This window comes from Sciurus vulgaris, assembly GCF_902686455.1.
Source record: "Sciurus vulgaris genome assembly, chromosome: 9".
NCBI classification, from domain to species: Eukaryota; Metazoa; Chordata; class Mammalia; order Rodentia; family Sciuridae; genus Sciurus; species Sciurus vulgaris.
The window spans coordinates 81,992,318-82,013,416 of record NC_136469.1 but is presented as its reverse complement, the minus strand read 5'-3'; the positions used below and the strand labels follow the sequence as shown (position 1 = coordinate 82,013,416).

Genomic DNA, 21,099 nt, shown 5'->3' with positions numbered 1-21,099 from the left:
CAACCCATTTTTGGAAGTGAATTAAACCCACTGGGTTTAAAGAAAACCAAATTGTTGTAAATAAGTACAAATCTCCATAATACCCTGGTAACACACGAAATTCAAGGATTTGCCCTTAGAAATTTAGACTGGTTGACCACAAGGCCCTTTACAGTGAGGGGCATTGGAGCCAAATGCTCAACCACAAGGCGAGAATGAGAACTCCAAACTCTTTCCTGTGCCTGTTATCTTCCCCTCATGCTCTTCTTCTTTTTAATACAGATGGATTTTATTTCTATTCATAACAAGTCGATGAAGTTGCATATTATTTGGGTGAAAATGGATAACTCCTAATGGAAAAAAAATAGATCAGCCTAATGATGTTTTTAGTAGGATAATGAATACATTTCTCTTTGTTCCTAGATATCCTCAAAAGCAGGTGAAATTAAACATATTCCAGTAAGTATAGATTTTTTTTACTTGTATGTAGATCATTATAAAATTGTCTTAAATAATTATCTGTATGAACCACTGTGGGGAAACAGTACCTCAGTATTTCTAACAGCCTCATCCATGGTCTGAATTAATGATTTTAATGATAAGTAAGACTTTCACCATTTTCCTTTGTTCCTTTCCTTACCTTCTTTTTTTTTGTAACTGATATTAATATTTCTCTAGTTACCAATACCTACGTATCCTCTTTCCCTTTTTTGTGATGATTTTCTCCTCATGATTTTCCACTGTCCCTGTGTTTTGAAGCATTGAAGAATGACCTTCTTGGGTTGTACCGTGTTCGTTTCTTAAACAATACTGACCTGTTCCCTTTAGGATGTTTGAGGAACAGTGTTGTGTGGCTTCTTTTAAAGGGAAAGTGCAAGCATGTGGATTCATAGAAACAAGATTTTAATTGTGGATGTTAAGTAAAAGGGGAAGGAACCCAGGCTGCCTTAAAATGGAGGAAAATCACTTCTGCCTTTTCAAGATGATATTCCACAGCGTTCTAACATTCCCCAGTCGTTTTGTTGAGTACCTCACGTTAATGGGGATATAGAACATCAGTTAGCTTAGTACACATCTGTCGACCTTTGTTTTAAAGTCTACTCTCCTGTTTTCTGCTATTCTCCCCTCCTCATACCCTCAATACATTCTGGTAAGGACCTTTACCTCTTTTCAGTCTCCAGGCTGAGTGGGATAGTGAGCAACAGGGGATGATTCTTAGAATCACTTTGGTCAAACTGTTAGAATCACAAAGGTCAGACTGTTCTGTTTACTGCCATAACTTCCTTGTCCAAGAGAGATATTTCATTGTGGGAAAGCTCATGGTACCTCTACTATACACAAAAACAGGCCCTCAAAGGCTTTAATTTTAAGAATACAGCAACCTGCCTGTTGCTTTTTCAATAGCGTTTAAATCAAGGTTCCCATTGTTATTTAGAGGTTGTATTTAATGTACCTGTTTATCACTAGGTGCCTTGTAGTCCCCCCTTCTGTGAGTGTGTGCACACACGTGTGTGAAATAGGTTGAGAAGCAAGTTTCGAAAGCTCCTTACATACTCTGGTAGCCCTAGGGTACGTTCCTAGTTTATCTCATTCTATTGGTGCTCTATGTTAAAAGAATCCAATGATAAACAAAGGAGAAATTTTGCCCTTGTAGTGTGGGACACCTCTGCTGTGTTCCAGAGTCAGTGTAGACAGAGTGTTGAGTGCCTTCACTCTCTGTATAGAAATGGGAAGTTCTTTACCAGCAGGATCTTTGGACTCAGTGCACCCTGATGCCAATGTCAACTCTTTTTCTGTTTCATGCAGGAAGGAAAGAAGTGGGAAGATGGTCTCTGCAAGGTGTGTGAGTGCCGGGGCTCTCAGGTCACTTGCTACGAGCCTTCTTGCCCACCATGTCCAGTGGCCACCCTAGCCCTGGAGGTGAAGGGACAGTGCTGCCCAGATTGTACTTCAGGTGGGTCCACGTCCCATCTATTTCTCATGAAATGGTTTTCTTGATTTTTTCCTTAATTTTTCTAACAAAAAATTCAAATTAATCTTCACCCCTATAATTGCTAGACTCAGTTGATTGCAATTGTGTGATCTTAGGCAAGTCATTGGCCTCTATATCTTAAATTTTTTGTTGATAAAATATGCCTTATCTATGTTGTAAAAGTTTGGTGAAAATCAAATAACATGTTTGAAAACCTGTAAAGGCAAATCCATCTCCCACTGTTGGAGATATAAGAATAATTACACAAATTTTGTTATGTACATTCATTCTTTCTTATTTTAAGGTAAGCTATTAAGCAGATGGTTCCTTTTGGAGTTCTCAAATGGGGCTTTAAAGTTTAAAGACTCATTAATTTCTTCCAAAAGAAAATTTTATCTACTTGTTCTGCAATTCTGCTTTCAAATCACCTGGGGTTGAATTAGTTCCAGTTAATAATTGTTGGCAAGCACTCGAGTTGCTGTGGCTGAGCAATAATTCGCATATAAGCTTAGTCTGTCTTGGAGAAATGGCACTTTCTTCCATTCATATTTCATAATTAATTGTTTTCATCCATGGGCCACAATTTTTCACATTGGCAGTCGCTCTTGTTACACTCACCTTATTTTGGCTAATCATGGTGTTTCACTGAAGAGTTTATCAAGGGAAAAGCAAAGCAGCTTTATAGTTTAATTATGTTACCTTCACCACAGTGGCTCTTTGGGCTTTCCAAAGCAAATATTTAACATATTATTATGCATTATACATTGAGAATAAGGTCCTTGATGACTTCAGCACCTGAAAATTGTCTTTTGCTGACAGCTCACACTAAGGTCAGTGATGCCCTCAATTACTGATAATGAGACTTAAGATTCTGAAGAAAAAGAAGAAAACTGGTTGTTTTTTAAAGATAATAATCATTGTTTTTAAACCTTGTAGGTTTTTATGTCTGACCTTTGTGTACACACAAAAAACTTAAGAGGAACATCTCAGATATGGTAAATCATTGATTCTGTTTAAATCCCATACTGTGGAGGTAGTTGTTCCTGTTCGTACAGTCCTCCCAGCAGGCAGAAGCACTGAAGAGCCTGTTCTTTTAATATCTTTAATTTGGGCTATGGAGGCAGTTGATGGTATTTCAGACAGGGAGGTTCCTTAGAATCTTGTATTGAAATGCATTTTTCACTATTTGGGGAACCTTTTTGCACTTCAATTCTGTAGTTTTCTGTCCTTCCTATTGTCTATAATACATATGTGCATAGCCTGTGGAGTCTTTCTCTGAAGGGTATGGAAAGATTCTAAGGTCTTTACCAAGTTCCTCTCTTTTTTGTCCTTGATTTTAGTTCACTGCCATCCAGACTGTTTAACCTGCTCCCACTCTCCGGATCACTGTGACCTCTGCCAGGATCCCACAAAGTTGCTGCAGAATGGACGGTGTGTGCACAGCTGTGGTCTGGGATTTTACCAAGCTGGCAGTCTCTGCTTAGGTATGGCCTTGGTGGGCAAGCTGGAGGTGGTTCTGTGTAGTGGGTAGAGATTCCTCGAAGTTTGGGGTTCTCATACTGAGGCTCAGTATTGTCAAGGAGGGGGTTGTGGAAGCAGGAGATGCATAATATCTGAGAACCACTGGGAGGTCCTAATGTCATCCATAGGCTCCTTGGCCTCTTTACCTTCGGGTCTCTTTCTTCTAACATTTATAGGTGTTTTAATACTTACCGGGAAAAGGTGGCGTGGAAGTCAGATGGTTGCTAGGAAGTCATAGCTGGATTTGTTTCATTTTTGAAGACTTTCAAAGATGATTATATCATGAGAATATTTGCTGTCTTTTATTAAAACACTCGATCTATGATAGCAATTTGGAATTGACATAGACCTTCAGGATCATATACTAGAACTTTCCAATTTTGCACAGAAAGAACCTAAAGCCCAGGAATTAATTCCGATTAATTGACTTGCTCTGTATCACACAGATAATTGTTAATAGAGCTTATCTCTTTTGAGCTACCAGAGGATTCAGAATGGGTTCAGGTGCATATCATAATTCTTGTACATCTGTGAAGGAGCTCTTACTTGGGAGCCTTCGGCTTGGTTGATGTCAGGTCTTACTTTCTCCCTTAATCTCTGATTTTAGAGGTTAATTATTCATTTAAGATTATATAGGTTCATTCCCTGGCAGTAACTATTTAGCCTTTCTTTTGCTCAATATTCTTATCTGTAAAGTGGAGGTAATCCTAGTACCTTCTTCAGAGTTTCCGTGAACATTAAGCATGTCTATACCTGCTAAATACCTAGAATAGTGTCTGGGATATAGTCAGGACTCAGTAAATGTTAGCCGCTTTTATTATTATTTTTGTAATTATTCACTTCTCTCCACTTTCTTTCTTGATTTATAATCTTCAACCTTTTGGAAAGTTATTTATTTATCTGCCATAAGATGTGGAGGAGAAGAGACAAGGAATATTTTTGCAAAAAGGTTGAATGACAAAGATATTGGGAGCTATTAGATGAGAAGAAAAGATCATAGACTCCTGAGCCAAACTGTCTGTCTTTGAATGCCAATGCTGTGTAGCCTTGGGCAGGTTACTTAACCTCTCAGAGCTTGCTCCTTATCTGCAAAACTGGGATTAACGGTCTCTACCTCATGGGGCTGCTGTGAACATTAGAGGCATTCATATATGTGCAGTGCTTGAACAACGGCTGACACAAACCACATGCTATAGAAGTATTGGCTGCTATAGTAATTTACCTTCCTGTGTTTTTTTCTCCAAGACTCCAGAACCTTAGGATTGAGCTAAGTAAGAGTCAGCCATGGGACGGGGTTTTGAGTTAATCAAATGTTCCTTTATTCTTTCTGGAACCTCGTCTGGAGCCAGCCTGCCAGCCTCAGTGCTCCACGTGCACCAGTGGCCTGGAGTGCTCTTCCTGCCAGCCTCCCCTGCTGATGCGGCGTGGGCAGTGTGTACCCGCCTGTGGGGAAGGCTTCTACCTAGATCGCCACTCCTGTGAAGGTAAGCCTGGCCGGGCGCCAGCCAGGTGGGCCGCAGAGGAGACTCCCACCCCTCCTCAACAGAGATCTGGAGCTAGCAGGAGCGGAAAGTGGTTTTTCAAATAGAAGTGCTGTGTTTCAATTGATTTGCCCCCAAGAGGACATGTGCTGGAAGCTTGGTTCCCTCTATGGCAGTGTTTAGGTAATAAATTCAAGAGGGAGGGCCTGGTAGAAAATAATTAGGTCACGGTAGCCCCAGTTCTCATGAATGAATTAGTCACCTCTGGAGATTTAGCTCTTTTGGAACTAGATCAGTACCACAAGAGTGAGCAGTTGTAAAGAAAAGTCACTCACATGCTTGACTTCTGCATGTGGCCTATTCCCTTTCTTCTTCTTTACCATGTTGTGATACAGTTAGGAATTCCTTGCCAGGATGCTGGTGCCATGCTCTTTTGATGCTTCAGCCAACAAAATCATGGGCTGAAACTTTTCACATAATAAGTCACTTAGCCCCAGGTATTTTGTTATAGCAACTAATTATACTAAGACAGGAAGAAACTCTGAATAAGACTTCTAATGGAATGAAAAGAATGGTGGATGGGAGAGATGACACACTTGTTTTTTAGAACCTTATTAGATTACTTTAGTGTGTATATACTTTAGTAGATTTATATGCCTAATTTTATTTTACATTTTTAATTTTGTTTTTAATTAAGATCTAGTTGAAATTCTTTTTTTAAAAATTCTTAATATTGTAATAGTCTCCAGAGGTAGAAGTGGTCATAATATAATCTAATTTGTTTATACCTGAGCAATTTTTCAATAGTGATTGTAATCATGAGTGTAATTAAACAAGTAAATGTATAAAGAGTCTTTTAAATGAAGAAATGGGAGACAGGAGGCAGTGGTAAAAGCCTGAAGGCCAAGAATGGAGGTAGCAGTTTGTCTTTAGGAGGATAATAAGATGCACCCAGACCCTAAGGCCAGGTTTGTGGTAGCAGGTAAATCTGAGAATGTAAATGGACCAGCGGAGGGTCTTGGCCATCATACCTGGGAACTGCAATATCTGTGCTCTGAAGCTGAGTGAGAACAGGATCTGTGATGAGAAGTGGAAGGTGGGCTAATCTGAGGGGCAGTGGACAACGGTCCTCTTTCATGCCTTTGATGAGATTTTTCAGGAAAAGCATTTGGAGGGAAAAGAGTTAAAGAGAACAAGTGCCCTGGGTGTCCTACATGGAGAGGGCTGTCGGTTCCCTCCATCCCAGGTCATGGGTCACAGTCAGAGCCCCTCAGATTGTACAAACAGTCTTGAAAGGAAACGCTAGTGCTGTTTATGCCCATAGAAATATGAGGACAGAAGGGACTGTTTTATGACCAGTCCTGTTGTGGGATGTGGAAGGAGATGGCTTGGGGGCTCCTTGAGATCTCTAAGTGTGACTTCTGAATCTCTGCATCCCCAGCATTAAGGGTTGCACAAAGTACTCTTTTATTGATTAAGGGTAGAATAAATTAATGAATGAATCCTTCATTCCCTTGAAGGATCAGTTTTTCCATAGATAAATCTAAGCCATAAAAGAGAAAAAAGTCTTAGTGTTTATGGTTTATCTTATCCTATTTACCTGTGATTTTAGAACAGGCTCACAGTGAGCACGTAGAAACAGCTTTGTAAATGTGTAATGGTGGGGCAATTTAGGTAAACTGCTGAAATTTCAATTTGATGAGATTATTGAATGTATTCCTTACTCTTTTCTTCTATCCCATCAAAGAGACCTCCTGCTAGCATTCCTGTGACAGATTTGCCTTTGGAGAGGAATTAATTCCCCCTAGATTGTTCACCTCCCTGTGTACCACCTCCACCTCCTGCGATACACACAGGCCACATACACATTTCCTTTTTGTTCCTTTTGCCGTTTTCCTTTCTCCCATGCCTAGTGTTTTAATTGGTGATGCTAATACCGTTATAGGGCATTTTGAAATGGGTAATGTTTCATTTGATTACTGGTTTACATAGCTGCCTGCTTCACATTCCATCCACATACCCACACACAAATGCCTCTAGTAGAAAGTTGCTGGGAAAATTTGTTCATGCTCCCTCCAGGGAATTAAACCAATTTGCTTTAGTTCAGGCTGGTTGCATTTTTATGCATAAAATAGGAGGAAAAAAAAAAACGAGCAAGAGGAGAGAGAGAGAGAAAAGTGAGGGGGGAGAGAGAAAGAGAATGATCTTAAAAATTAAAGCTAGATTTGTGATCAATTTCCAGATATGTTCTTGGCATTGAGACTGCCCAAATCATCTTTGCAAATAATCTTTCTCTGCATTCGAAGTTTTTGTAACATTTGTGCTTATACATTTTTGTTGACTTTTCACCATTGACCTTGGAAGTGGGTCAGCCAGCCAGTATTCTTTCAATACATGCTAAACTTTTCAAAAAGAAGCCTGCCATTTTTGATACTAACCCATTCTTCTGGATTTGTTTTGTTTTGGCAGGGTCATTTATGTGATGACTGGGATAATTCTCTACTTTCTTGACACATCAAAACCAAAAGAAAGTGAACACTGTGCTGAGAAAACTAATTAACAGAAATCACCTGATTAATATTCATGCTCACTATGTTGAATATAGGGCAGAGAGAAAAATATGGGACAGAGCCAAGTAGCACATATCCATGGCTCTAAACAAAAGCATATGAGCAGGTAGACCAGAGGGGTTAGAAAGACACTAGGTCTGCCAGAGAACCTTATTCTAAGGGCCCTTATCATTTTCCTTCTCTGCTTCAGTTTGGTGGTGTGGAAGTGTGCGCGCGCGCACACACAGACACACACACACACACACACACACACACACACATACACCTTTGGATTTAAACATGTGCATTTATCAGTATTACAGTTGCATCTTGGATTTGATTAAACTAAATAATGTTGTAATTATGGACTACATTATGCATCCCGTACCAATCCCTGTTTCATTTCCCCTGCCTTCCCCAATTTTGGAGTTTGATGATTTGATCACTTTACATTATAGCTCAGCATTACCCAGTTTTTTTTGTTTTTTTTTTTTTTTTTTATTAACAATCTAAATTGGAGACAAAGCCATATGTAAGCTGCCTCTTCTCCATAGCAGGGAAGGCCACAGAGTAATCGCCCTGTCAGGGCCCAAACTTTACATTCCAGTCCTGGCACTCTTGTTTCTGCTTTAATCTCGAGGCTTCCTTTGCCACCAGCTGGATCTTGTTTAGCTCCTCTTTTGCCCACTCTGTTCCACTCTTATTGACCCCATATACCTCAGGTCCTAGGACTGGGCTTCTGCTTTTGTTCCTGCTACTTGTCCTATTCTGACCCATTTGTAGGAATTAAAAGGCCATCTTGGGTGTGGGATGGTGGCTCAGTGGTAGAGCTCTTGCATAGCAGGTGTGAGGCACTGGGTTCGATTCTCAGCACCACATATAAATAAATGAATAAAATAAAGGTCTATTAACATCTAAAAAATATTTTTAAAAAAAGCCCATCTCTTGATGGAGTGTGGTGGTGCACACCTGTAATCCCAGCGGCTTGGGAGTCTGAGATAGGAGGGTCACGAGTTCAAAGCCAGCCTCAGCAACTTAGTGGGTCCTAAGTAACTCAGAGAAACCCTGTCTCTAAATAAAATATAAGAAAGGTCTGGGGGTGTGGCTCAGTGGTTCAATCTGTGGTACCAAAAAAATAAATAAATAAAAAATATAAAAGCCCATCTCTTAATCACCTGCAGCCTGACGGATTGCACCTGCATGCATGGACGTTCCTTGACCCTCCCTCCCCAACCATGCTGCTTGACTTTGCACCTTTCCTTAATGGCTCTTTGGTACTACTTGCCCTAGATCTATTTTGTTTCATTGGTTCATCTTAGGAATTCTAGTATGAAATCTAAATCTAGACCCAGACTGTATTTTCCAGGTCCTGGGAACCTTTGTCCTTGCTCATCTTGCCCCTTTTTTCAATCAACCTGTATTCCATGTTGATGGGACCATTGTCCTGTGCATATAGAACATAGACATAAAAGCTCATATAAGAATAAAAGCTAAAACAGCCAACAACACACACCATGCAAGGTTAAAAGGAGTAGTTCATGGAATTGTAAATTTTGAATGGAGAAAGAGTAGAATTTATCTGATTTTTTAAAATGTGTATATCGATGTTTAGTTTTTCTACTTAAAACTTAAAGTATTCCTGATGACTGGTGGATGGAGCCATGTGTAGCCACGGCAAAGGCCGCCTTCATTCTGCAGACCCAGGGTTGGAAGGGAGGCTGGCACAATGGTTAAAAGCTTAGGCTCTAGAGCCAAACCAGGTAGGTTCTGGTCTTGGATCTGTCTCCTACATAGTCTTTAACTTCATGCTTCAGTTGTCTATGGATAAAACTAAGAGTCACTAATGTCTTTCATGGGGTCATTGTCATGAAGATTGAGTGCATTCACATATGTTGTAGGAGATGGTCCCCGATACCTGGCAAGTCCTCCATTATACATTGAGAGATCTGCTTCCCATTGAACTTATTCCCATGTCCCCTTTCTCCAATTCCCCAGTTCAGTCTCTGTTGACCTCTGCACTTGGTCCTGAGGATATGAAGATAAGTTAGATTTGGTCTTTGACTATAGTGAACTGACAATCAAGGCGGGTTACATTGCTTACAGAGATAGAAAACAACAAACAACACCTTTGAAGTTTGTTCTATAGTGAGTGTTTTGTGATCTACATATTGAAACTTAAAGAATCAAGACAGTTAGACATTTTATGAGATCATTAAGTATAGGATTATTTTGAATCTCCATTCTATCACTCATTGCTATATGATTCTGGGCAATTTGTTAACTTCTTTGAGGCTCAATTTCCTCAATGCTAAAATGGGGAGAATATTATCTACGTTACACCATTATTATAAGTAATAGGGAAGATGTTTGAAAAATATAAACATGCTGGGACATAGTGTGTAGACAATAAAAGGAAGCTATGGACATTAGTGAAACTATGCCTTTATTTTTCAACCTATGATGATGAAAACCAAATGTCTTGTATTAAGATTTTTGTGCCATTAATGTCTGATTTAAAATAAAATATACTTTTAAGTGTTATTGAGAAGTAAATATAACAGAACAGTTGTTCTTATTCCTTATAACTTTCTTTAAATGTTCAGGTTAGATAATGACATTTTGTAATGATTTGGGTTTTAGCTAAATTAGGATATGTTGAGAGGGAAAGTGTATAAGAAAACCTGTGACGTTTGCATATGGGATGCTGACCTAGTTGAGATTTAAAAGCTGCAGTTTGAGCAAAGGAACTTATAAAGTTAATTATTCGTTGGAACTATGGTTGACTGGAGCAGCCAATCATTCGAGGAAATGAAGTGCTGACCTCCTGGAGCCAGGTCCAAAGCAGAGAATATTTAATGAGTTTTGGCATTCTGTTTCAGCATGTGACTTGTGATCTAACCGTGCCCTGGTGGGCCTCTTGGCAAAGATATTTATGAAACTACTGTTTTGAAATCCTCAGCAAAGCAGGAGCCCTCCTTACTCAGCTGGGATAGTCATTGTCAGGCTGGTATCCACCATGGCTTGTGCGGCATGCCCCAATTCAGAGCATCAGTGCAAATTTCATTGTCGGAGCAAATGTTCAGTTGGGGGGCCCAGCACATTCCCACCACTCTGTCTTAACTTGTTTTGTTCTGCTCTTTAAATCCTATATGCTGTTCAGGACTTCTTTGGCATTCTACAGCAACCGTGGTCTTTGTTGGTTAGTTGCTGACTGTTTTCTGTAAGGGGATTTATTGTTTTGAGTGATATTTCCTCATCCCTTCTATCCATGCAACAAGTATTTGTCAAGTCTCTTCTAAGTATCCGGCCCTTTGCTGGATGCCGGGGATACAGAGTGAACCAGACAAATTCCCTGTGGTTAAGGATCTGCTTCCTCATTGGGAAAAAAGTGTCCTTAAATGAGTGAACAAGATCCTTCAGATAGTTACTGTTATGTGAATTTATTACAATCAGTGCTATAATGACAGTTTTAAAAAGGAATAGAGTAGGAGGAGATCAGTTACTGGGGCATGGACATGTTTTATACTTCTGAATTTCACACAGTGCTAAGCACATACAAGGCATTCTCGAAGAATTTTTGATTGAAAAAAATATGACGTGTCATTTCATGGAGAAGAAAAGACAGGAATGTATGGGCATGCCTAGACTTTGCTTACAGGTGACCTGTCTTGCATATAGCTTCTGTTAGTTACTCCTCGTCAGCAATTCCTGGCTAGGTGTGGCCTCAGGAAAATTGCAGAATCTTAATTTTCCCCTTCCTTCTATCTTTTCTTTTCTTCTTGTCCCTTATCTTTAAAATAGTAGGGTCCAAAATGGGTGATTCTTGAAATGAATTATCACTGGACCCTGGGTAGTGTCCAGGGAGTGTTTTAAGCCATGTGGAAGGGAGGACACCAGGATTGCCTTTGTGGAAAATACTGCTTGAGTAAACTAGACCCAGGGAGGCAGGTATTCCAAGTCTCTGCTCTCTTTGGGTAGTCACATACAGGATAAATAGAAGAAGGAAAAGCAGCTGGTGATGTTTTGCTTGGGACCATTGCTTCAGCAGGAGACTGGCTGTGTTTGGCATTTGTCTGTCTGCTTATAGACCTTTGCTTTGTATGCCAAAAGACAAATGACAGAACAAAAGCATCATCACATACCAGCAGGAAAAGCCTGCCACAAATAAAAGGGACTTTATCTTCCAGTCAGATCCCATTCTTTCTTACTAATATGAACCCCCAAATATTTCAGCTATAGGTTACAAACTCATGACATGTCTTCTGGCTTTCTGCCCAGTATCTGGGGTTCTCAGTTATTTTAGCTAGACTGTGTGGCATCTTTTCTTTCTTTTCTTCCACACACTCCCCCTCCAACACTATCCTTGTTCTGCCCTCCCCTCCCCTTCCATGCTGCCCACAGAATGAACAGCATCTCGCCGTCATCCCATCTGAGATCTGGGCAGCTGTACCAGTGCAGCCAGGAAACCTGAGAATACTCCCAGTCAAAGGCTTTGCTTTGGTTGGTGGTCCCTCCTTTGGCTTTCGGTTTCCATAGACCAACACATGTCCCTGGAGAAGTGGAGAGTATTTAATGAACAGGGACTAAGAGTACTGTGGGGATGAGGGGGTGGAATTCAGAGAGGTCCTGCAGCTGTGAGTTACCAGCAGTTACTAGGGATTGAATGGAAGACAAGAATCTAGGCCTGGTGAGCACTGCATTTTCAAACTCCTGGAGAACACCTGTGTTGTAGATGTAGGAGTGTAGGCAGAGGGGCAGGAGATATAAGGAATAACTTTGAGAATGTTCCTGGTGAGCTGAATGGCTCCCTTTATCATCTGACTTATGAATCAATGAAAAGCCAGTCTGCTTGTAAAATCTCTCCATGTGAACCTGCCAAAGACTCCATCAACTTTGGTTCAAGTTCAGTCTTTATAAAAGACACTGATAGAAATTCAAATCATTCAGTTGTAGCCTATGCATGGTTATTTAATTAACTAGCTACTTACTTAGCATCTGCCTTAGGGAAGAGGATTATAAGCTCCCTTCCCTTTAGTAATATTTTCCCCTAAATACCAAATAAAATAAATTCATCTTAATTAAAAAAAATAATGTGGAAAAGCAATAATATATAAGGTAAAATAAAAAGTCAGCTAATATTCCTATCTCAAACTTGCCCAAAACACTTCTGTTAGTATTTTGGTGTCTGTCTTCTACATTTATGAGTGTATCTCTGTATGTGTGTCTATATACATGCACACATTTATTTTTCCAAAGAAAATCACATTTTGGTTTCATTGCCTGCTTTCACCATGTTATTACTTATTCTTATACAACATCTGATTTGGAAGCTGTTGTATTACTTTCTGTCCGTAGTTAAGCAATCATTTGTTTAGCCCATCCTCTATGTTTGATATTTGTTCCTACTTAATCATTATCATAAATAACTATGATAAAATTGTGGTAAAATTTTTTATTAAATTCTTAGACATTGTGATTACCGGGTCCAAGTGTGTGTGTGTGCGTGTGTGTGTGTGTGTGTACATATATATGCATTTTAAGCTTTTTGATACATATTCACATATTGCTGTCTTTTTAAAAAGTGGTATTACTTTGCATGCTTACCAGAAATGTACAAGAGTGCCTAACTTGCCACCACCCTGCCAACACTAGGTATGACAGTACTTCTTAAATTTGTCAATGTGATTCATGCAAAATAGAACTTGTTTAATTTTTTTCTTTCACATATTTTTGGGATTCATATGAAACAGGTTGAGTTAATCAAACTTGTCAGCTCATGACGCATTTTCATCACTGACTTGTTCCAGGCTATTCTTTCTTAATGATCTGTCTGCCCCTCTGCTTATCCTTTTTCTTTTCATACCTTATTCTTACTCCTTTTCTTCCCAGATCCCCACTTACATAAATGTTCTAATGCCATTCAGTCTATATTTTTATATGTGTGTGCTTTTGTTGTTGTGTATACTTATAGATGCTCATGAATATTATGGGAGGGTACTTCATTCTTTCCTTTTATTCCTCTCTAAGCCCTGTGTCTGAGGTACATACGTGTTGCTTCATGTGTATCAAATCCATTGTATTTAGTTGCTGCTCATCTGTTCAGTTTACACATCTCTATTTGTGAGGCTGAATGTTTGGTTCGTGTGTTTGGATTTTTTCTTTTAAACCCTGTCAAATACTTAAGGGTTTTCAGAATACATGGAGACGAGACATTGCCATTTTAGTATGTAAATTCTTCTGTTGGCAGAGGGAGGCAGGTGGAAGGCAGAAGCCTTGTAGTAAAAGGATCAAAAATGGTGATTGCTCAGATGTCCTCTGAACTTCTTTTAAATGTGTGTGGCATTTGAGCTTCTTAGGCAACCAGCTTGACCTCCTGTGAGTCTCTGGATTGCAGAGGAGTGGGATGAGGGGATAGGAGAGGAGGAAGTGTTCTCCCAGGCATCTGAGCCTCACCAAGCTATTTCCAGTCACTTTCCAATAGGCTTTTTGCATTTGGTAGATTTCAGGGAAAGAGCATCAAGTATGAGGCCTCTGGTAAAAGCCTGGATCTCCTTTGCATAGCTGCTGGAATAATCCCCAAGGGCTCTAGGTCTTTCCTTTGTACGTGAATCCACCTTCCACATAGTCTTTTCCACCTTTTGTTTCGCACTGCACTTTAACTTCTCCCTTTAAAACTGCTTTGCTCTTGACACCAGTCAAGACAAGTTAGCCAGGTCTCCCTTAAACCACTCATAGGATGACTTACAATGTTCTTTGCTTTTTCAAACACCTTTTCAGCTCATCATAGCCTCACAAATTAGGTACAACAAATATTATCCCCACTTCACAAGTCAGAAAACCAGGGAACAATGAAATTGGGTTTTGGAAAAATTTTTCATCCGATGAGTTTCTTATTGAAAATTTACCCACTGTCACCTGATACTATTTTGAGCATTGCCAAGTGCTTCCTAGTCATTCATGAGATGAGAGCAAAAACTTTTCTGGACAAGAACCAGAAGGAAGGGGCTTTGAGCTCACTGATGCATCCCTACGACTGATGCAAATTCCCTGACACCTTGCTGAAGAGGTCCTGAAAGAGGTGCCTAAGGCCCCTTCTCTTTCTTGAGGGGACAGTTTGATCCAAAGGCTGAGTTTGGGGCTCTCTGATCCCTTGTCTGATCTGGAAAGGCTTCCAGAAAAATAGCCTGCTTTTAAAAGGAAGTTCTTTTAACACTTCCCTGAAAGGGGGCTACATTTTATTCTTAGGGAAGCACAGGTTTAAAAAATCTTAAAGCAATCTTCTATTTCTAAATTAGCAAGTACAGAAGAAGTTTTATTTTCAGAGTAAGGTTTCTATATAGAGCTGACAAAAGAAAAATAATCCATTGCTTTTCATTTTTGAAATGAATTGCTTGACAAGCCAACACGTCTTGTTTTGCTTCAGAAAAGTCAGGGGCCTTACCAAATAAATTATCTACTGCATGTGAGATAAGACAACTTTCCCTTATTAGCCCTTTAAAACTTTTATTGCTTCAATTTTCACAATATACAATTCAACTCTTGAATGATCTGAAATGTATCACTAAGAGAAATTATGGTGAAAAGTCAGGGAGTGAACTTTTACATTTTATAACAACCCAAAATGAAATAAAAGCCACATGTAAAATAGGCTTGCAAGAAGAGATAATCTGCAGTAGCATATGTTCAGTATTAGAAATTAGAAATCAATTGCAAAACACAGTGGGAGTATGTCATCCTGAGAAATGACAGCTCAGCATGCTCTGTGTTGAAATAAAATCCCCTCTGCCATTATACTTGGCATGGAACAAGCATTTTGCCCAATATGGGAAAAAGAGAAAAGCCACAAAGACTAGTATCCCATTTGGTACTCTATATAGATACAGCATGAATATTTATCTTCTTAAACAGACCTGGACTTCAGCATTTTTTTTTGTTTGTTTGCATTTTAAATTTTATAGACTAGAGTTGATCTTATCATGTCTTAGGACTACGATATTGTGGTTGGTTGTTTCTAGGTAGAAGGATACTGATAGGATGAATTTCCCATAACCAATTTAAAAAATCCACTGTGCATTCATTTAGCATATATTTAATGAGTACTGACTATGTACTAGGTATCAATGTAGACACTGAGGACTTAAGATGACTAAAACATGGTCCCCATTTGGGAAGTGTTATTGTTTGGATGTGAGGTGTCCCCCAAAAGCTCACATGGGAGACAATGCAGGAAGGTTCAGAGGAGAAATGATTGGGTTGTAAGAATCTTAACCCAATCAGTGAATTAATCCCTGATGGGATTAATTGAAGTGATAGGGTGTGGCTGCAGGAGATTGGAATTGGGTGTGGCTTTGGGATATATATTTTCTATCTGGAGAGTGGAGTCTCTGTTTCCTGATGATGCAAGCTACTTCCCTCTGCCACACTCTTCTGCCATGATGTTCTGCCTCACCTCGAAACCTGAGGAATGGAGCTGGCCTTCCAAGGCCTAAGACCTCTGAAACTGTGAGCCCTCAGATAAACCTTTTCTCCTCTTTAATTGTGCTGGTCAGATCATTTAGACACAACAGCAAAAAAGTTGACTAAAACAGGAAGTTACTATGTTCCACTGCAGGGGATTGATTTGCAATGAAATAGAACAAAAAAGGAAAATACCATAAGAGAGGCATGGACAAAATGCTGGGGAACATGGAGAAAGGAGTATGTAGCTAACTTTGATTAGAAACATTCAACAAAGCTTCACAGAGTAGTAACAATTAGGAGGTCTCTGAAGTGTAAGAGGATTACGAAGTTAAGGAAGGAAGCAGAGGGAATGTGTTAGGATGAATCCTGGTAACGGATCCAAACCCTAGAACAGTATGTGGCATGTTTATAGACTCCTGTGCCCTGGAATCAGCATACTATTATCCAACAGAAGAAGGGCTAGAAAGTTTGGTAGTGGTCAGTTTGTGAAGGGTCTGAATGCCTTCCCTAATTCTCTGGGAACATAGAGGCAGTCCTACTCATCTTTTGGTCCCTGATCTGATTCTCCAAGGTGTGATATTAAATTCACCAAGGGTGATATTAAAATATTTAACAGGAAGTATAGCACAGATTCAGATCAGTCAGAAGGTCAGGATCTCAGACTCTCTCCTGCATAGGACCTTTTACTTGCTGGACATGGTATGGATAGGCCAGGGATGCTAGGAAGAAGAGTATTGGAGAAGGGGCTTAAGGGTGACAGACACTTACCAACTAGTTTAGAGGTATTTCACTATTTTAGCAACCAGTATAGCTGAGTGTGCAGCCATCAAGCCATCTACAGTCACTGTAGACCTAGGGAGCTGTGCTTTCATTACTTGTTTCCTCTGCACCCCCTGGATAAAGACCACTCCATCCTCTAAAGATGTTAAGCTAACCATGTCCTTTCCCTACTGCTCTCTAAAAAGCACAACCGATCCTTCCACTGCCCTGATTAAAGCTCTTCAGTGAGATGAGGGTCAAGACCCTTACTTGGTCCTTTTGTTCTTGGTGATCTGGCCTCTGTTGTCTTCTCAGCCTCACTTTCGGTGCGTCATTCCGTTGGGCAATTAGTCCCCATTGCCGTTTGCACAATGCCCCAGTGTGCCCAGGTGATGGAGTGTGGCAGGTGTTCCTGCAGTGGGCCTCACGTAAATAGCTTGCCTGTGGATAGATGGGAAGGCCCTGCAGGCTAGCACAGAGCCTGGCATGTGATAACTGCTTCTGTTGAAGGTTAATAGATCTGCCTGACAGACCTTCTTGGAAATGAGATTGGGTTTTATGTTTGTTTGGTTGGTTAGGTAACTTTGGATCAACTCCAAAGTGAGTGAGGCCAAGCTGTGAACAGTGACAGACACTTCAGATGATGGCTGCAGTTGGTAATCAAGGGTAGCTGAATAAATGAGTGGCATATTTCATGTGTGTTAAGGGTGCGGTTTGTTACTGAGATCCTTGCATCCACATCTTTAGTTATAAAGCAGTGCCAGCTGCTTATCCCAAACATGAACAGAATTCCTGTGTAACCTTTCTAAGATATAAAGGAGTTAAATATAAATGAAGTCACTCAAGATATGTTCAAGCACCAAGCAGTGTGCTTGACACAGAGTTAAACTATAAATGGGCTCTGCTCTCATCAAGTTTGCCGTCTCTTGATGGAACCAGATAATAAATAAGGAAACTTTCCTCCACCTCATCCCACCCCACGAGTCCAGGCTATCACCATGTCTCTTCTAGACCACAGTAGATTCCTCAATGGTCTTCCTGCTTACCTGCACATTCTGAACCCTCTCTCCATGGCAGCCAGAGGGAGCTTTGAAAATCTAAGTCAGGGGTATTGATCTCTAATGAACCTATTAGTGACTTTGCATTGTAATTAGGATAAACGCCTAATTCCTTTTCTTTGTCTTCAAAGTTAAGTTTGATCAGTCTGCTACATGTGACTCCAGCCCTGAATGGTACCACTGTGCCCCACAGTGCCTCAGCAGCTCCAGCCATCAGGGCAGCCCTCAGTCCTCGAAACCTGAACTCCTTCCCGTCTCAAGATTGTTGCCTGTGCTGTTCTGATTCTCCCCATGGCTGCTCACTTCCCATCCTTCAGACCTATAAAGTGGGTCCCACCACCCGCACCACTGTTACTCTTTATGGCAGAGTCTTCCTAGCACTTAATACAATTAGTAATTATCTTTAAATTTGCCAAGGAGAAAAATTGTCTGAAATTAAGACTTTCTTGTGCAATTTAGAACTGATAGAAGAGGATTAGATCTTGAAGTTTGCAATGTAGGTATCCTATCTTCTGCCTCCAAAGGGATGCCTAATTAAATTGCTAAGGTATGATTACCAAGTCACTTACAAGCAGGAAACACATTCATTCCCCCTACCAATTTTGATCAGAATCAGTGCCTCTGCAAAATAGGTTATGCTCCATTGTGAAGCAAGCCTTTAAAAAATTAGGATGTATTAACCAAAGTATAGGTGAGTTTAGCTATACAGCCAGCTTGCCAATTCTCAAAATATTCATTTAGTTAGTTTAGGCTTCACTTTGTAGAAGTAGTAAGGTAAAAAGTAAGCATGAATAGTAAAAATAATAACAAAAAAACCCAAATGCTGGAAGAGAAGAAAATTGTAGAACCTTAACCCATTGAATCCCAAGTTTTCCGTTCTGTGAATATTTCTAAAAATCAAGACAGGTACATTAAAATAGGTCAGAAATAATCATCTAGAGTGCAGATATATACCCACTCACATATGTAACTATATTGATTAGTATATTATAACATAATTATGTTCTTACTATATAATTATATGTTTTATCCATTTTTCACATCTGGTACAATGGGACAAAATGGGTTATGGGAACAGCTCTGGTCTAGGAGCAACCTGTGGCTGGAAACCAAAGGTATGAGAGAAAAGCAGGCCTCCTGAGTCCTTTGAATACATGTACAGGGTAGATATTATGGCAGGAGATGTGCAGATGAAAGTTTGGGGGAAGGACAGAAGCCGGTGGGAATCAAGGAAGTGGGGAGAAAGAGAGAGAGAGAGAAGATCACAAATACTTAGTTCTTGTTCCTTAAAAGGTCTAATTGAGGACTGGAGTAAATGGCATCCCTCTTCCGCTGATTCTGATGGTGTTGGAGGGGGTTATACTGTTAACACTCTGCTGTGTGATTTTAAAAGTCAAGGGATGGAGGGCCATCTGATTTCATTAAACAGTCCCATTGGTGCCTAGAAAATGATGATTTCTTGCCTGCGATTCCCATTACTGCAAAACCCCCCTTTCCTCTTCCAGGTCTCTTAGAAATCATTTAGTGAAGTCCTATTCCTGGCCATATTTGCTGCCCCCACCCCGCCCAGCTGGGGAGGTTCTCTTCTCCTGAGGTATACACACAGGTGCATAACAGTTCAGGAACCAAGGAGCCAATCAACATTCTCCTTGTAAATCCTAAAACCTGGTTTTTTTAGAAAAAAGTGATGACGGGTCCTTCCTGCAGTAATTGTTCACTGATTTTGCTGTTTGCCTGCAGGCTGTCATGAGTCCTGTGCAGGCTGCTGGGGCCCCACCGAGAAGCACTGTGTGGCCTGCAGAGATCCCCTGCAAGTGCTGCGAGATGGCAGCTGTGAGAGCAGCTGCGGAGACGGTTTCTACAACAGGAAGGGGGCCTGTGTTGGTAAGTGCCAGGGGGGGTGCCAAAGCCTTTTTTCCTTTTCCAGCTTGCCTTCATTCAAGTCATAGCATGGATAACCAATGTTTCTTTTGCTCATTGATTACATAGATGGTTGTTGACATTGACTTTGCCTTGGTAGTTTGACACTGCTAAGTGGGATCACCAGTGGGTCCTCCTTTCCTGCCCTGACACCTTGTTAGGATGGAGGTATTCATTTCAGCCTCGTCTGGCAGATGAAGACAGTGAGGCTCGGGCTGCCTGCTCATAAGCCATAGCTCTGTGAGAGGAGCAGGGTTCCCACTCTGGCCTTGCTTTCCTCGAAACCTGAATTCTGTCAATGCAAGACCCCCCTCTGAATAGACAGCCAAGGGCAGACCCACTTGTGGTATTGGTGCCAAAGCTACAGCATTGTTGTCATGCTACCTTTAATACCTGTGCTGTAACAAGAGGTAACCCAGCATGGTGCTTCCTCATGCCATGTACAGGAACCCCTGAAAGGGAGGAAGTATGGGGGAAAGCATGGCTTTGGCAGGTTACTTTATCTCTCTGCATTATCAGTTTCCCACTTATAAAGTGGGGATAATAGTAGCACCTGGGGTAGACAAAATGACCCCAAAGATGTCCATGTTCTAATCACCAGAACCTATGAGCATGCTAGATAGCAAAAAAGGACTTTGTAGGTAGGATTAAGTGTAAGGATCTTGAAATGGAAATATTATCTGGGATTATTGGGGTGAGCAGTTCTATATGAGGAAGGCAGCACAGTTTAGAGGAAAAGATGTGAGAACAGAACCAGAGATCAGGTTTGAGAGATGCAAGGAAGGATTCATGAACCTGCAGGGTGACTTTAGAATCTACAAAAAGGCAAGGAAATTGATTCTGCTCTGGACCTTCCAGAAGGAATTACATCATTGTTTACACTTGATTTTGAGACTTCCTAACTCTAGAACTCTAAGATAATAAATTTGCATTGTTTTAAGCCAAAAATTTTGTGCTAATTTGTTACAGCAGCAATAGGAAACTTATACACACCCAGCCCAGAAGGCTGTTGAGAGGATTGAGTTAATATATGCAAAGCACTTAGAATATTTCTGGGCACAGAGTGTTCTGTCAGTATTTGGTGTTTAATCTTCACAACTTCATGCAATAAACATTATCATTCTCATTTTCCTGATGAGGTAACGGAAGGTAAGAAACTTGCCTCCGGTCATCAGATTTATAATGGGCAGAGTGGAATTTAAACTTAAATTTTTTGGCTCTAGATCATAACTGTCCTTGAGTCACTATTGCCTACTGCTACTGCTAGCTATAATGTGACATGGCCTTATGCATCTCTGCTCATTTTTCCCCACTTTCCTTCTCATTCTTTTTTCTTCTTCCTTTTCTGCCCTTTCTTCTTTGTCTTTTAGGTGAATCAGCTGCCCCTGTGGACATTCCTA

At 40.4% G+C, this 21,099-nt stretch overlaps 1 protein-coding gene across 1 annotated transcript in view; it reads left to right on the top strand.

The window, feature by feature from the left end:
• Nucleotides 1–21,099, top strand: part of FRAS1 (Fraser extracellular matrix complex subunit 1) — a 436,825-nt gene that overhangs the window by 191,246 nt on the left and 224,480 nt on the right. Inside the window, exons 11-15 of the mRNA XM_079152936.1 lie at nucleotides 403–438; nucleotides 1,786–1,933; nucleotides 3,292–3,435; nucleotides 4,822–4,956; nucleotides 19,520–19,663. Of these exons, the coding sequence (XP_079009062.1) occupies nucleotides 403–438; nucleotides 1,786–1,933; nucleotides 3,292–3,435; nucleotides 4,822–4,956; nucleotides 19,520–19,663 (607 nt within the window). The remainder of the gene's footprint in view (nucleotides 1–402; nucleotides 439–1,785; nucleotides 1,934–3,291; nucleotides 3,436–4,821; nucleotides 4,957–19,519; nucleotides 19,664–21,099) is intronic.